General features: G+C 46.5%; 1 protein-coding gene across 1 annotated transcript in view; it reads left to right on the top strand.

Moving 5' to 3' along the window:
- TMTC1 (transmembrane O-mannosyltransferase targeting cadherins 1) overlaps positions 1-15,002 on the top strand; it is a 148,193-nt gene that overhangs the window by 102,817 nt on the left and 30,374 nt on the right. The window contains exon 11 of the mRNA XM_084528443.1: positions 5,229-5,342. Coding sequence (XP_084384569.1) covers positions 5,229-5,342 — 114 coding nt within the window. The remainder of the gene's footprint in view (positions 1-5,228; positions 5,343-15,002) is intronic.

The raw sequence follows: 15,002 nt of genomic DNA, 5'->3' as shown, positions 1-15,002 counted from the left end.
TAGTTGTATTACAATTTATCCCAAATTAACTGGAGTGGAAATCAGACTTGGTGGTCTGTCGCTCCCCATATCCTTTGGCTGGAAGCAGATAACATCACGTTCATCATCCCCCACTTCTCCAGTGCTGAGGCTCATTTAAATGATAGGTTGCATACTGCCGCTAATTGCAGCTTCACATTTGATTTCCTTTGGATGAATACTGGCAGGCCCTATGGATTTGTAAGTGTTCTTGGGGTTGATTTGTTCGAAAGCTTCTTTTAGTGCTGCCTTAGTTTGAGACAGTGCTTTGGACTTGCCCCTGTGAGGAAGTTCACCTCTCCTGTGGTGAGCTTTTCTGCTGTGGCCTTTTTGTCTTCAAGCATTACTTTTAGACCTCCATTGTATATTGGCCTCAGGGGATCTTTGGCAGGTTTCCTTTATCTGATGTATCTCATTATTAGCTTTGATGTTTTTAGCATTTTTTTTTTCTTAAATTTATTCTAGTCTTACTTCTAGTTCTTTTTTTTTTCCTCATTTCTTGTAGCCTTCTTTATTATGTTATTTAACCATGCTGGCCTGATATGTGTTATACATCTATTGAGAGGCTATAATATGGTAGGATGGGAAGGAAATACAAAAGAAGAACAGTATAGCAAGAAGATAATTTCATCCCAAGAGTGGGAGATCTTGTCTTTGGGGCAGGAGGAGGCTGTGTGTAGGATGAGGTGGAGAGGAGGAAAGGAGGGAGAAGTGGATGGAGGTATGTGCAACAGCAATAAATTAGAAATAACAGAGAAGGAAGAGGAGATAAGGAACAATAAAGCAGTATGAGAGAAAATAATAAGGAAACAGCAAATCTATAGATGGGGGAAAGGAGACATAAATCAACCTGCTTGGTCGTTTCTGTGTGTGTGTGTTTAAGAAGTATGTGCTGAGAGGATCCTTATTCACATTTTTAGTTTTCCATTCTTCTTCTTTCACTTACTGCTTTCATTAATTACTGATTTTTCCCTCCTAGCTTTTCCTCTTCACTTCTACTTTCAATTCCTCCATTTACTTAAATGTGTTTGTTCAGTGTCGATCTGTCTCAGTTTCCTCGGTTCTGTTACACCTGCTTTTTCTACACTTTTTTTTTTTTGTCCCTGGGAGATGTAGATACATTCAACATGTTACCAGTTTTGTGTTTTGAACCCCTTCTTGTCTCATTCTCAAGGCTTACCGTGCTTTGACATGATGCTGCCAGTGTCAGCACCATCACCTCTCTGCCAGTGGGTTGCCACAACTCTCCGTCTCCAGTGTGGGGTCCAAGTTTGCTAAATGCAGAAATCCCTTGGGGTCTTGGCTCCCTCAGGTATGGGAGAGGGTGAGGAAATGATGCATCTACACATCTATGCACAAGCACATGTGCAAGGACTAAATGAGAAGCAATTGAGCCACAAGTATAAAAAGTGTCCAAATTTATAGATATAGCCATTTGAGGCAAATTATTCGAGCAGATATTGAGAAGCCCCGAGCAGTTTGTCCGACTGTATTGGCAGGTGGGTAAGGAGAACTTGTTTGTTAAATATTTAGGGAATTGCCCTGTGGAGTGAAAGCACCAGCCAGGAGGTCAGGCTCCAACTGCAGTCAGCATGAATGCCTCAAGTCAGGGCAAGGGAGGTGAGGGCTGCAGGCTAACCTCTGCATCCGCTGTACCGACCTTTTCAGGGCTTGTGAAGCTGCCACGTTTCCTATTGCTCCTGGAAAGCATTTGCGTGCACAGCCCGCATTTGTGACAGTGTCTGGAAGTGCAGTTGTAGCCAGCAAAGGAGCTGTAGAAAAGTGGCTCTTAGTCAGCAGTTCTCCCTCCCCAAGACAGGTCTGCTGCCTTCAGTAATGTGACAAAAAACAAAACAAAACAAAACAAAAACAACAACAAACAAACATAAAAACAAACAGCCAAAACCAAAAAGAAACAGGAAAAAACCAACAACAAACATACAAATAACTCCAAAGGCGACATTTACTGCTGTGTGCTTTCCTTAATTCTGAAAGCCAGCTCAGCTGAGAAGGGCAACTCCCATCACATTTTGTGCATCTTCTGTGGAGCTGTTTGAAGAGTCCAACGCTGGCATCTGTGAAAATCAATGCAAGGGTAGGAGGCCAGGGAAGGCAGGTGTCTGTGTCATCCAGAGAACAGCTTGCTGGAGAGACTTTTTATTGGTGATAATGACTCCTGAAGCAGAGGAGATCCCATCGGTCTCCCAAGGCTCCTGCTGATGCAGGAGAGGCCAAATTTCATTGCGGAGGGAGCACTTTTCATATGGAAATTGGCAAATCAATGAACTCGCTGCCCTGCACAGAGCCACTTTGAAGAGCAGGACAGGCACTGAGGAAAACAATAGAGAGGATCACAGGAGACTTTCTCCAGCTCAAGTGGGATTTGGGTGAGGACAGCGTTTGGGGTTAGAAATGCCAATGGTATGTAGTTTCTCTGCATTAGGACTAACAGGCTTTCTCCTTTCCATAGGGAGGAAGTGTTACGTAAAGCAGTTTGCCCACTGTTTATTTTCCATTTATATCATTTACTGCTGTCGTAGAAGTCAGGAGGGAAGGAAGTCCTCCTGAGAAGTGACGTTGGATCTCAGTGGACTTCTTTCTGGCTGGCTGGAGAGTGGTGCCATGGGTTTTCAGAAGGGCACGTTTGTGCTGGGCTGGGGAGGAGGGATATAGGAGCATTTGGAAAACCGAGCTGGAAAAATAGATTGAAATTGTGAGAGGCTGGAGGCTTGCGGAAAGCAGAAATGGAAAGCCATTGTATTCTGCTTTGTTATTTATACTCCACCCTTTCCCTCTTGGCTTTCTTTATGGACATTATTGTTTCCTCCGTCAATGAGCAAACAGTGTTCTCAGCTGGTTGACAATCAATTAGCAGAAGTGTTTGCCTAAACTCTCCAAAAAAATCCACTCCACGTCCAGCGCCGTGTTTGCTACTGCTGCTGACAGTTCAGGGATGCCAAGCGGTTAGCCTCAGTCAGTGCTGTGTGTATTTGCAAAACCAAACACCCCCCTTCTCGCCCATGCAAGGAGAATAAATAGGTCAGAGAGCGTGAGTGGTGTGGTGCAGAAGAGAGCATCGTAAAACCTCAAGCCCAAACCCGTTTCTGACTTTCCTATGTCATCCCCACCCCCAGCAGAAGCACGCAGATGAAAGAGCTTTATTAGTGACGTTTTAATAGATGGGACCGGCAGGATTAATAATAAATTCTATTTAAAGGGAAACAGCCCAGAATTAAAATATTTAAACATATGCATCTTCCAGTTAGAAGAGTATCTCATTAGGACTGCAGTGCTTGTGCATATGTAATATACTTCTCACCATTAACTCGCTGTGCTCTGGTGCAGCAGGGGCTCTGTCAGAGCTAACAACTCATGGCACACAGCTCTGAGATGGTAACAGTTCTGAGTCCCTGTCTGCGCCTCTGCCTCTAACGCTGCCACTGATGTAATGTGAACCTTTCTGTATAAGAATTAATATTCCAGTAATGCCCAGAGGTTGTAAGTGTGTAGTTAATAGCTCCCAAGGCCAATGGAAATTAACACAGCCATAGCAGTCACACATTACTTGCTGCTAGTGCAGTATATCTTTGTGAAAACTAATATAGAAAATCATTCTCTTAAGAATAGCATCAATTAACTGATTTAATTCAGCGATTAGTCACAAAATGTCTTATTCCTGTAGTGTTCCCAGTAAGTAATTTGGAAGTACCTGATGATTAGGAAGCCAACTGCAAGGTGTATTTTTGATTTCTGCAGGCAGACCATGGCTGTGTTGTACTGAACTCTGCAAGGCAGCCGTGGGCGAAGCTTTGGAAGCTCTCACAAGTAGGCATTAGCAACGCTTGATACCACTGGCTGCAGATAACCAAAAAGACGGCATATTTGCTACTAAGACTGACTCTCCAGCACCATTTTAAAGTGAAATCCCTCACACAGGGGTTTTGGGCATCTGTGGGTACATTCTCGTCGTTGTAGAGGCTGTGTGCGACCTCATCTTTTTGTGGTTAACTTCGTTGCCCATCACAGTTAAATGGCAGAGACATACAAGGCAGAGCAAAAAGGTTTGGGGATGTCCTAATCCCTGCGCTTCCTACTTGCGGCAGGAGGCTCCGACCTGATGGGAAGGAAAAAGCAGCTGGCAGGATTCTGCTTGTGAGCGAGGAGCAGTGCTATTTCTGCTTTTATGTGAACAGATTAATCCATCTTTATTTCCCATTACCTCAGAGAGTTCCTATTTATGTGCTGGAAAGGATTCCCCTGTTAAACAGAGTTCTGACTTCTCTGGGTTCTTGCAGGGGGAATATTTCCATGGTGTACGTGCTCCTGTGATTTCTTTCAATCTATAACCTTGAAAGAGCATTTCCTCTGGCTGTGCAAGGCGTACCTTGTTTACTGTGCTCTCAATTAAGTAAATAAGCATATGCTTGCTCTCCTCCTTTTGTCTTTGTGCCCTCATTATTAATTCCAAACGTTCAGTCCAAGCTGCCTGGCAAGGAAGACGAAGGGGAGGGATGGGTCGGCTGTGCGGCCACATGTCCACAGTCACATAACACGAGAGCGTGCGACTTGCCAGCTAAGGGCAAGAGCCCCATCAGCCCTCAGCTCCTGGTGCTACTCTGCTCAGTGCTGTGCTGCGTGTCTGTGCGAGCTGGGTGCTCAGAGCATGCTGTGCATCCCCTCTAGTGGCTGCTGCGTATGGAAAAGGTACCTTCTGTCTGGTACCTCCAGCTGACAGGCTGAGATCAAGGTTTTCATAAGGCGCTTCGTGACAGCCAAGTTTAAGCAGGGCTGGAGATGAGTGATCCTGTTACAGCTATATTATCAAAAGTACCGCGTACTTTCCCTCCAAATATTAGGCTTTTTAGAGTCTTTCAATGTAACAAATTATATTTTGAAACACTACAGTACCTGGCCACGGGGTGTGTTGTCATGTTGGTGTTAGAGATGCCCATGGTGCCAAGGCCAGGTTGGGTGAATTGCTGCCACGTATTTATGTCCAGCAGGGGCATGTGGTGTGCCAGTGCACTGCACAGTTTGCATGTGTGGGCCAAGCTTGTGGTTGTAACGTGAGTTGTGCTCGTGGAAGTAACAAGGCATTCGAAATATGACCAAACTTTCCTTAAAGAAGGAGCAGTGAGAAAAAGCTTGACCTTGGGGGAGGTGGTGTAACCTGGCCAGCTAACACCATCCTGTTCTGTTCCTCCCCACAGCTCAGGAGTGAAGACTCTGCCCCACAACGCCAAGGTGCACTACAACTATGCCAACTTTCTGAAAGACCAGGGCCGTAACGTTGAAGCGATCTACCACTACAAAACTGCTCTCAAGTAAGTTCCCTGAAGCCCCGGCTGTGCTCAGGCTTTGCTGTGCAGCCTGCTGGCAGCTCATCCCTTCCCAGCGAGGGCTGCCTGCTCCTTACCCCCCATTTCCCTCCCTGGAGGCAGCTCAGCTTTCGGAGGTTGGGAAGGTTCCTTGGCTCGGTGTTTGTGTCTCGTTAAAGGAAGGAGCCTGGCTTCCCTCCAGCTCCGCGTGCGCCCGTGTGTGTTTGTGTGTACACTTCAATATATGAGATATAAATGTTACCATAGCTACACATTGAGCAATGAGGTGTCATTTACTTGGCTGAATGTATGCTGGTAAGCGGGAGGTAGTTGTCATAAATGCATTTTCGGATTCCTGGGCCATTTATCTTGGTAAATTGTTAATGGTGCATGCCTGGAAAATGCCTGCTCTGTAGCCATCTGAAGTAGAGCAATAATAATAGTACTTACTACTTGTATTGAGGCTCCTGTCCACAAAGCTTTGCAACAACACTAAACTAATTGATGCTGACAATGCTCCTGTGCAGTAACAGGGTAAATACCATTACCATAGTTCTGCAAAGGGGGAAGCTGAAGCAGGAAGGTGGGCTGCCTGGCCCATAGACACAGGGTAAATCTGGACCAAGGGCAGGGCTGTAATACGTAACTTCTCCTGGCCCGGGCCATGCACGTGGTAGGTCCTGGGATGGAGGGGGGTGGTAAGGGAAAGCAAGTATGGAGGGTGCAGATAACACCATCGGGAAAAAAAGGCATGTGTGGAAAGGGCAGACAAAGTCAGGAGTGGCTCTGGCAGCAAGAACAGAGCACAGCACAAAAGGGCATGTCAAGAGGTACAAGAAATACTCTTTCCTGACGTGTGGGAGGAAACGCTAGAAATTACATCTATGTTTTGTCGTCTTGCCAGTTGACAGCAGAGTTATACCAAAGGCTCCCCAAGGGCTCCTAACCCACCCAGGTGAGCTGGGAGGACAGGATGTCATTGCCACTGAGGTCTGTGTGAAACTGGGTGAAGGTGATTTTTAGCTTTTTGAGTAGCATCCTGTTCTCTTTTACCATGCTGGGGATTTAGGAAGTCATTTAGAAAAACCTCCATCCTATTTTTTAATGTTTCCAGGAATGGAAAATTCAGCACAACCATCAATAAATTGTACTGAAGGTTAATTACCCTGTCTTTTGAAAATGTCCTCCTTTATTTTTAGTCTGATTTGTTTAATGTTGTTTCCAGTCATTAGATTTGTTTACACCTTTAAATGCCACACTGATCAGCTCCTCCCTTAATCTGCTCTTTGATACAACAAATGGATGTAGCTGCTGGCACTTTGTGTTGTGCAAGTTTTAGCAGTCATCAAGTCATCCCTGTAGCTCTTCTCCAAGCTTTCTCCAAGTTGCCAGAAAGGGCCAATGGAAGTTAAAAAGAAGAGAGACTAACAAATATTTTCCAAACCCTGCAGTGCACTTGCTAGTATGGAGAGTAACTTCACAGCTTTCTGTTCCTCCCAGCATCGCCTCTGCTTGTGGAAATGGGAGTTGCTGACAAAATATTTTGTTCTTCTCTAACTCAGCAGCACCCATTTATTATAATTACAATGCTGTCCTCTGCTCTGCAGTATTTCAATTATGAAAGAGTCTGTTTTGAGAACTGACTGCAAACATGTCCTCAACTTCATTAGATAGCACAGTTTGTGCTGATGGCGTTGTTTACACAGCACCCGAAGCCCTGTCAGGGCCTGGAGCCGCACAGAAGCACTGGCCCAGGTACTCCATATCTTAGTGGGCCTTGCTAGTGTTCTGGTTGCTTTGGTAACTTCAGGGTTTGTTGGCACTTCCGAAAAGCCATCCCCTGTCCCCCCTACCTTGCATGTTTGCTATCAGACCTAGCAAGGCCTGCAGTGCAAGCCAGAAGCCTTTTCTGCCGGCTCCTTGGTCCTACCACCTCATCCTTCCGTGCTTATGCTTTCCTTACTCCCTCTCCCCAGCCCCATCACTGGGTGTTGGAGGCTGTGTAATATGCAATAAAATAGTGTCATTAAAGAGTGTAGTACGTTTTCCTCTGGAGCGTTATGTTCCATGTTTTCCCTTCAGACATACCCCTTCTGAAATGTCTGGGGGTTGTGTGTAGGCCTTACTGAGTCATGCATGATGGCTGTGCTGAAGCAGTGGAGAAGGGGATGGATGTGGAACAGGCAACCTGATGGTGGGTACCTGAAAGGGCTTTCACAGATAAGAAAATATGTAATGTCCAAGCTATTTTATGCATCCTCATAGGCTCCAGCTTTGCACTCTCTGCCCTGACTGTAGACCAATTACTCTACAATTAAAAAGAAGGGACTTCGTAGCTGTACTATCCTTAACAGATTTTGATGATTCTGAATATTTTTGGCCACTGGTATGACCTGAAAATGGAAGAGTAGCTGGGAAGCTGAAGCAGCACTCAGGCCTTGAATTTCTTCATCATTGAGCGGGCAGACCAGCAGCTCGGCACTAACACCACCAGCTTCTCGGACATCCCCCCAGGTACCCCTCACCAGGTGTCTGCTCTCTGGGTGAATCCGAACGGATCCACGCTCCCAGGTGATGGAAAACACAGCCCAGTCAAGAGGCTTAGCAGTGTGGCAGCAGCACCCTCAGAAGGATGGGAGATCAAAACATCATGTCTGCCTAGCGTGGTGAGAAGCAGTGGGCAGATCGATAGGGAAATTAATAAGGAGATGGAATCAATAGGGAAGCAGGCTGCTGCCACCGCCACCTGGCAGCTTCTGGGAGGTAGGGGAGGGAGAGCAGCATCGCCCATAGCAGCTCTGTCTGAGGCACGTGGCTCATTAATCATTCCAGCTCGCTCCTAAAGCCCGTGCCAAATTGCAGTGTAGGTTTGCTTGATCTCTGGTGAGTGAGTTTAACTGTTTGCTAAACAAAAGTGATCCTGTCAGTATGCGCTTGGCTGTTTTAACCGCTTGCAATTACCATTCCACCAACGTAATAATGCGTTTCCACTTGCTGCTTCTCTGCCAGAAGTGTCAATTGCCATGTTGCTGTGCAGTGAAGTGGCCTAATGCTCCCGTCATGTGGGCAGGTGATGTTGTAGCTGTAGCTGTGTGAAAAGACATTGAAGCACACATAAGATACATAGGGAAATAACAGCATTTGGGAGCAAATCCCGGGAAACTTGATCCCCAGTGCTTTAATCATTTACTCCCATTTCTGCCTTCAAAGGCATTTTGCAGGCAGGATCCACTGCTGTCATATGTTGGTGTTTCTCTGTTAACTTCAGATAAATGGTGGAGCAGAAGAACGTGCTTCCTCTGACAGTCAAACTGCAGGGCGTATTTCCAAGGCAAACTCTGCAATTGATCCCTTCAGCCCCCTCTTGATACACTGTTGGTGTTTGAGACTCATTGCAGATGGACGCTCAAAAGGCAGCGGAGCAGCCAGTGATGCAGCGTCTTGACGTAGCTTGGTTTAGGTAATTAGTGCAATGCAATTATGCTGCCCAGGAGTGGGGGCAATGAAAACTGAAATGATACACCAAAACAGAGAACAGCATTATCATTTGAGAACGCAAAGAAAAACAAACAAACAAAACAGTTTTGCGTATGCAGGAAAAGTTCCTCATGTGCGTCAGGTTCATGAAAGGCAAATGGAAGCACAGCCTTCGGAACTGCAAAATGAGTTATCCATAAAGCAGATTTTACCAACAGCTGGCATTCTGCAATTGGAGCAATGTTTTATAAGGCTTTTAGCTTACCTTCAGCAAACCAATAAAAACACACTGCTGGGTTAGACTGCTTTGGTGGTTTGCCTGACATATGGTGGTGACCCCAGGAGATGCTTGATATTTTTCTGCAAAAAGCAAAGGCCAGAAATACTCTGTCTGAGGTGGAGTTGACCATGGCTACTCTGAAAGCTAGCCTGAAAATTCTTGCTGCTGCTTCTGCTGCACATTCACTGCTGTTGCTAGGAATTTCAGAGACCTCCTGTTGCTGGTGATCAAATAGAGCTAGTTTTATCTGAAATAAAACTTGTCTTGCCACTCTCATGTTTGCAAGTGAGAATGCAAGGTCGTGCAGCCTCACACAAGTATGAAGAATATCTGTGATGTGCTAATGAAGATATTTTTGCTGTTGTTGATAGTTACCAAGCTCTTGTCCTGCTTCTTCCCTGGCCTCATTTACTTGATGTTGCTGTTGAGACTATTTTATCACTCCTTAGGAACACATGTATGCTGACATGAAAGAAAAACAGAAGAGCCTTAAAACCGATTTGACCACCATTCCTTACGTCTTTTAACAACAAAGGGGGGGAAGAATATTCCCTTCCCTGCTACAAGAGAACTTATTTAAAATTGTATTCCCAAAGCAGCTCCATCTTATCCTCTGTATTTCTGTGACCAGCACTGCAGAGTACTGCTCATTGGCATGCCATGTTTGCTGCCAGGGTTCTGCTTCCCACAGATCTCTCTTTAATATGAGCAACAGCAGGTGGGGCTGAAGGAGGTTGCTGGGTTTCTTGGGTGCATAAACATGCTAATAATAATCCAGTGCTGTCCAAGCTAAATTGTTGTGACAAGTGAAAAGCTGACATCTAAAATTCCGTGTTTGCACTTTTGGACATAAAAAACATATAGATTCACCCTTAATTAAAAAATGTCACTGGAGTAATTATGTTTAATAGTGGGTGAGAATGAGTTATCTCTGATTGAAGCCAGATACTGTGACCATCAAATGACACAAAATTGATGAGTCATAAATGAGTTATTTCTGTATAACTTACTTTTGCTGGATGAAATGAATTGGAGAAAATAATTGAGACTGGGGCAGCTAAGAAAGGAAAAGTGCTGGAAAGAAGGTTAAACAGTGAGCAAGCCCAAGAGATGCAGGAAGAGAGAGAGAGACAGAGAGCGTCATCTGGCCCTCCAAGCCTCCCTTCTCCCTTGTGTTAGCCTCCAGAGAAGGGAGCCTTGGGGCAGCAAGCAGCAACCCTGAGGCTGGCTTGCTGTGTGGCTCAGGGAGCTGCTCAGATGCTCGGCCTTGAGAGAGAGGAGAGGCTGGGCCAAGAGGCATACCAGGCAATATGAAAACAGTTGGTGCCGCACCATGGGCAGGCTGGCTTTTGAAGAGCTTGCAAATAATATGGCTAAGGGCATTGCTTGCAGTGTGGAAACTGGGAACGCTGGCTTGTGGCACAAGGACACATCACGAGATCATCCACATGTATACTTGGTACTTGAACGTAGGCTAGCTAGAGGAGGAGGCAGTGTGAGTACTGTACCCACATCCCTCACCGAGGAAAGAAGTTGGTGCATAACATTGCAGGAATGGGAGCAAGCTCGGTGGCTCTTTCTCCCCCCCCATCCACTTTAGAAATAAAGCCCTAATGCTGCAAGGGAGACTCAGGTTTCTTGCTAAGCTTTCCCACACACCTACCCACTGGGTTTTTATATATCTTAAATCAACAGTATCTGGGGTTGGTTAAATTCAGTTAAATTACACTCTCCATGAAGTAAAAAAATAGTGTTCGTACGGCCCTTTATGTGTGCGTGCGCGCCTTGAAAATGCCTCTCAGCGTGGACTGCAGGTGGCCTTGGATACCATCTGCGATTTATTTCTGGAAAGAATTAAAATACCAGCACCATTTGTTAGCCTGTTTTTACAGGGAGTCAAAAATGTGCAGCGCTGCTTCGCTGCCGCTGCCAGGGCCGCGTTTGCTCCCGAAGCCCTGCGTGCCCTTCTGACGGGCGGGTGGCTGGGGTCAGGCTCTTGGAGCAGGCCCTCTGCTCAGGCATTTGATGAAACATCTTCCCAGAGACGTAACAGAACTCCCTGTGTGAGTGTGTTACAGGCCTGAGACAGGCCCAGGCTGTCGGGAACATCTTTGTGAGGTGCTCTTCTAAACCGCGCCTTGCCAACAAGCTGCTGGGGTATTGATGCTCTCACATACGCACCTGGTGGCTGTCCTGAGGCGAGACAAACCTGGCGAATGATTTTAATAGTAACTGATGGTTGAAAAGCCTGCCTGGTAATTTGAAACAGAGACTCAATAGACTTTACAACACGGTGCATGGGATGATGGCCAAATTACTTCAGCCAGCGTAATTTATTTTTGAACCTGTTCTCTACAAACACTAATCTCTGCCTCTCTTAGGATAGGATATATTTGCTCAATTATTCTTTTTTATTTTTTTATTTTTATTTTTTTTTTTTTTATCAAATACAAATCAAGATGCAGGCTTTTATTTACTCCAAAGCACACTGGTGTGAGTGCACCCATGAGCCCTGAAGCACAGGCAGGTTGTGTGCAGTGTGACTGCGTTGGCAGCAATGGAAGCTGGCTGTTTCTGCTGGGCTGGGCAGATGTGTAACTCCCTCTGGGGTGTAAGTATCTGTAGGCTGGGACCCTTCCTAGGCTGTGGCTATTTTCATGGGTGTAGGTCCTTCTCTGCTATAATTCAGGGGCTTGCTAACTTGTCAAAAGCATCTTCTTGGAGAAGAGCCCCCATCAGCGCTAAGGACTGCTCTGTAACCTTCAGCAGGCACTGCCTCATTGCTCTGACTGTTTGTAGGGAAGCAAAAGCACATATGTATTGAAGTCTCATGCTAAAAGTCTGGGGAATAGAAAACTGCTTCCCCCACTGAAGGTGCAATGCTTTTGTCTTACTGAGACGAGATCTATTTCAATTTTCACGTGGGCTATGCGGAGTTCCTGCTTTTGGCTGTGTTTTGCAGATGTTTGTGTCTACTTTTTCACTTCTGGAAAACAAGAACCTCAGATCCAAAGGCTGTTTATTCTTCCCACAGCCATTTCTTTTCCCCTAGCCAGCTGCCCTTGCCATCATGGAAACTTTTGAGTGACCATTTTTTCTTGAAGAACAATCAGGTAGCACTGGTTATAGCTGTACTAAATCAAAGATTTGCCTTCTCCAATCCTTAATAAAGGGCAGCAGAAAAATTGGCTCCTAGTCAGTGTCTGTCGAGGATAGCCTTGAGCCTTTCTGTGAAGCTTTGGCAAGAGCAGGTGAGGTGCTATCCTTTATCCCCAGGCATCTGAATGGCCCTTCTGAGCAATTTGGGCAGTGATGGAGTGGGGCTGCTCTGATTTACACCACTGAGTGAGGCAACCCCTGGCCATCCCATGATCACGGACGGCACTATGGGGCTGTACTTACAGCTTCCTTCGGCACCTGGGAGCCCTAGGAGGTGACAGGCATCCCATCTGCTTAGAAGAGATACGTGTTGTTTTTCTGCTCCCTCATGTAACTGTTTCGTTGCAGAACTCACCCAAACTCGCAGCCTCCTGTTCGCTGCGATGTTCCTCTGGTTTCTGTCAGCACTCTGAAGAAGCCTGCACTGTTTGCTCTCTGTGTAAGGCAGGCATGTTGTGAATTATTAGTCCTTTGTTGGGCTTGAGTAGTTTCTGGGATTTTAAGGACTTACACAGATCCTGCATAAATTCTTTATGTGAGAGCAGAAGCAGGCAGCCCCGTTTGATAACCTCGTGTTGCCTCAGCATCACAGGGAACATGTGAGTTTAGCAGGAGGGGTTTTATCTGTTTACTTGCTTATGTTTAGCTGTGACATTGTTTGACATAAAATCCTTTTTGTCCTTCTGAGCTCCAAATCTTCAGCTTCTGCCCCCACCCAAGCTTGAAGATGTAATGAAATACCATTTAATGTGCCACAGGCTTGTTTTTTTAATGTCATGCTTCTGGATGTGATTTTCTTAAAACGCATGCTGGGGTCAAAAAGTTCACATGGCTTTTGCCAATTTACAGGTTAAATCTATTCAGCTGCCCTTTTTTTTTCACGTCTCCGTCCTGCCGAGTTTTCCCTCGATGCTGGGGCACAGCGGGGCTGCCGTGCCCTGTGCTCTGCACACAACAGCAGGCTCGCCCCGATGCTCCTGCTGCCTGCGAGCTGCCGGTAGGGCAGCCAGGACATCTCTTCCTTCCCGTGAGCCGTGGCTGCCATTCAGCACTTGCTATTTATACTGACTTGGCCTCTGGAAGTCCCAGATGAGATCAAGGTCCCCTTTTACCAGCTTCTGAACAGAACTGCAGAGTGTCTTCACCGCAGAGGGCTTGTGCTGTGAGCAGGGAGGCAGTGGTACAGGAAAAGGACATTTCAGTGCTCTCACTTTAGTTGCAGGTCACAGGGACTCTTCAAGGCAGACTTGTGCCACGCCACGTGGGAAACCACGGGAGAGGTGAGCACCATCACTCAGTGTCTGTGTTGTGGGTGCTCAGTGCTCAAACTCAGGTGACTTCTGCCTCTTAGGCAGCAAAAGACATCGGAGGTGAGCTGGGGTACCCAAGGCACCTGTGGGGGACCCCAGCCCTTCAGTCAGTGGCAGGAGGGTCTGAAATAGATCAGGCACCCTGCTCTCTGACCGTATGCAGCGTCACTTTGTGAACTGGTTGTGATCTTGGTGTCTCCATCAGGACCTGATCCGGTCCATGTAGTGCCAGCGAAGACCCTGGGATGCACAGGACCTCCCGCAGAGCAGCTGCTGCAGGGAAGGGGCCAAAAAATGCTCTGAGAGCTGTGGGAACCATGCCAGGGCAGGATTGCTCGCTCCCTGCCTCATTTCTAGCATTGTGTCAAGCACTAATTCAGCTCGTTGTTGGTGAGATGCAATGGCAGCACTCGGGGCTGTGCTGCATACAGCCAGGAACCTCACTGCTTTGTCATGCTTTCGCTGAAGGAGATTATGCCTGAGGCTTTCAAAGGAACTGAAAAGCCTTAGATCTCTCACTTGCCTGGCTTTCAACAGGATTTCCAGGTTAAAAAAATAAAATAAAATCCCAGCCTGCCACAAATCTTCTGCCAAGCTGAAGGGTGTTAACTTTGAGGAAATATTGATGCAACTACTAGAACTCTTCAAGAGAAACAAGCTGCTGCTTAATATTGCAGGATTGTCTTTCCCTTTATAAAAGGAATTCAAATGCTGCAAATTGAAGGTCTTTTGGAGAAAAACATAGGGTCTGGCTCGGTGACCTATGTCACATAAGGGAGCTTTCAGGACAAGGTGCCACCCTATCGTGAGGCCACGGCCCGCGTTATTGCCACTGCAGGATTGTTCCCTGTGGGATGACTGCTCTCACAGCTGCATCAAGTCAGGTTTTAAATCAACCTGATGTAGCGCTTTATTGAGAACTTATGTAAATACATGAAAATGAGAGTGATGTAATATTCAGATTGGAAAATTGGCTTGAAATCCTATACCGGAGTAAATATAAAGTGGGTAATATAAAGATTTGGCATAGGTGGAACATTATTGACGTAACATTCTGACTTTTGTTGGCAAAACGGTGCCAATAAAATATCTCAGCATGTGTTGGAATGGGGCAAAATGTGTCTGAAAAACAAGTTGCCACACTGCCGGCAAGCAACAGGGCTTGGCTAATGAAGGTTTGACTCTGCACACTTAATTTGGCCGGAGTCGGTCTCCGGCTGCTGAGCGCTGCGGTAGGGTCGCACCGGCACTGGACGGATGGAGAGCAGCAGCTGGAAGGTGTCCAGCAGCATGAAGGACTGGTGAGAAAACAAGGTCTGTCGCAGGGCCCTCAGCCCCTCTTCTCCTTTGGCCAAGGCAGAGGTAACTCCAGCGGGTCGCTCACAGCAGAGGTAATGACTCGCAGCTGCTGCAGAGGTGGAGCACTCGCCGTGAACGCCA

The sequence above is a fragment of the Aythya ferina genome (genome assembly GCF_964211825.1).
Source record: "Aythya ferina genome assembly, chromosome: 1".
Lineage (NCBI taxonomy): Eukaryota > Metazoa > Chordata > Aves > Anseriformes > Anatidae > Aythya > Aythya ferina.
This window is presented reverse-complemented; position numbering and strand designations above follow the sequence as displayed.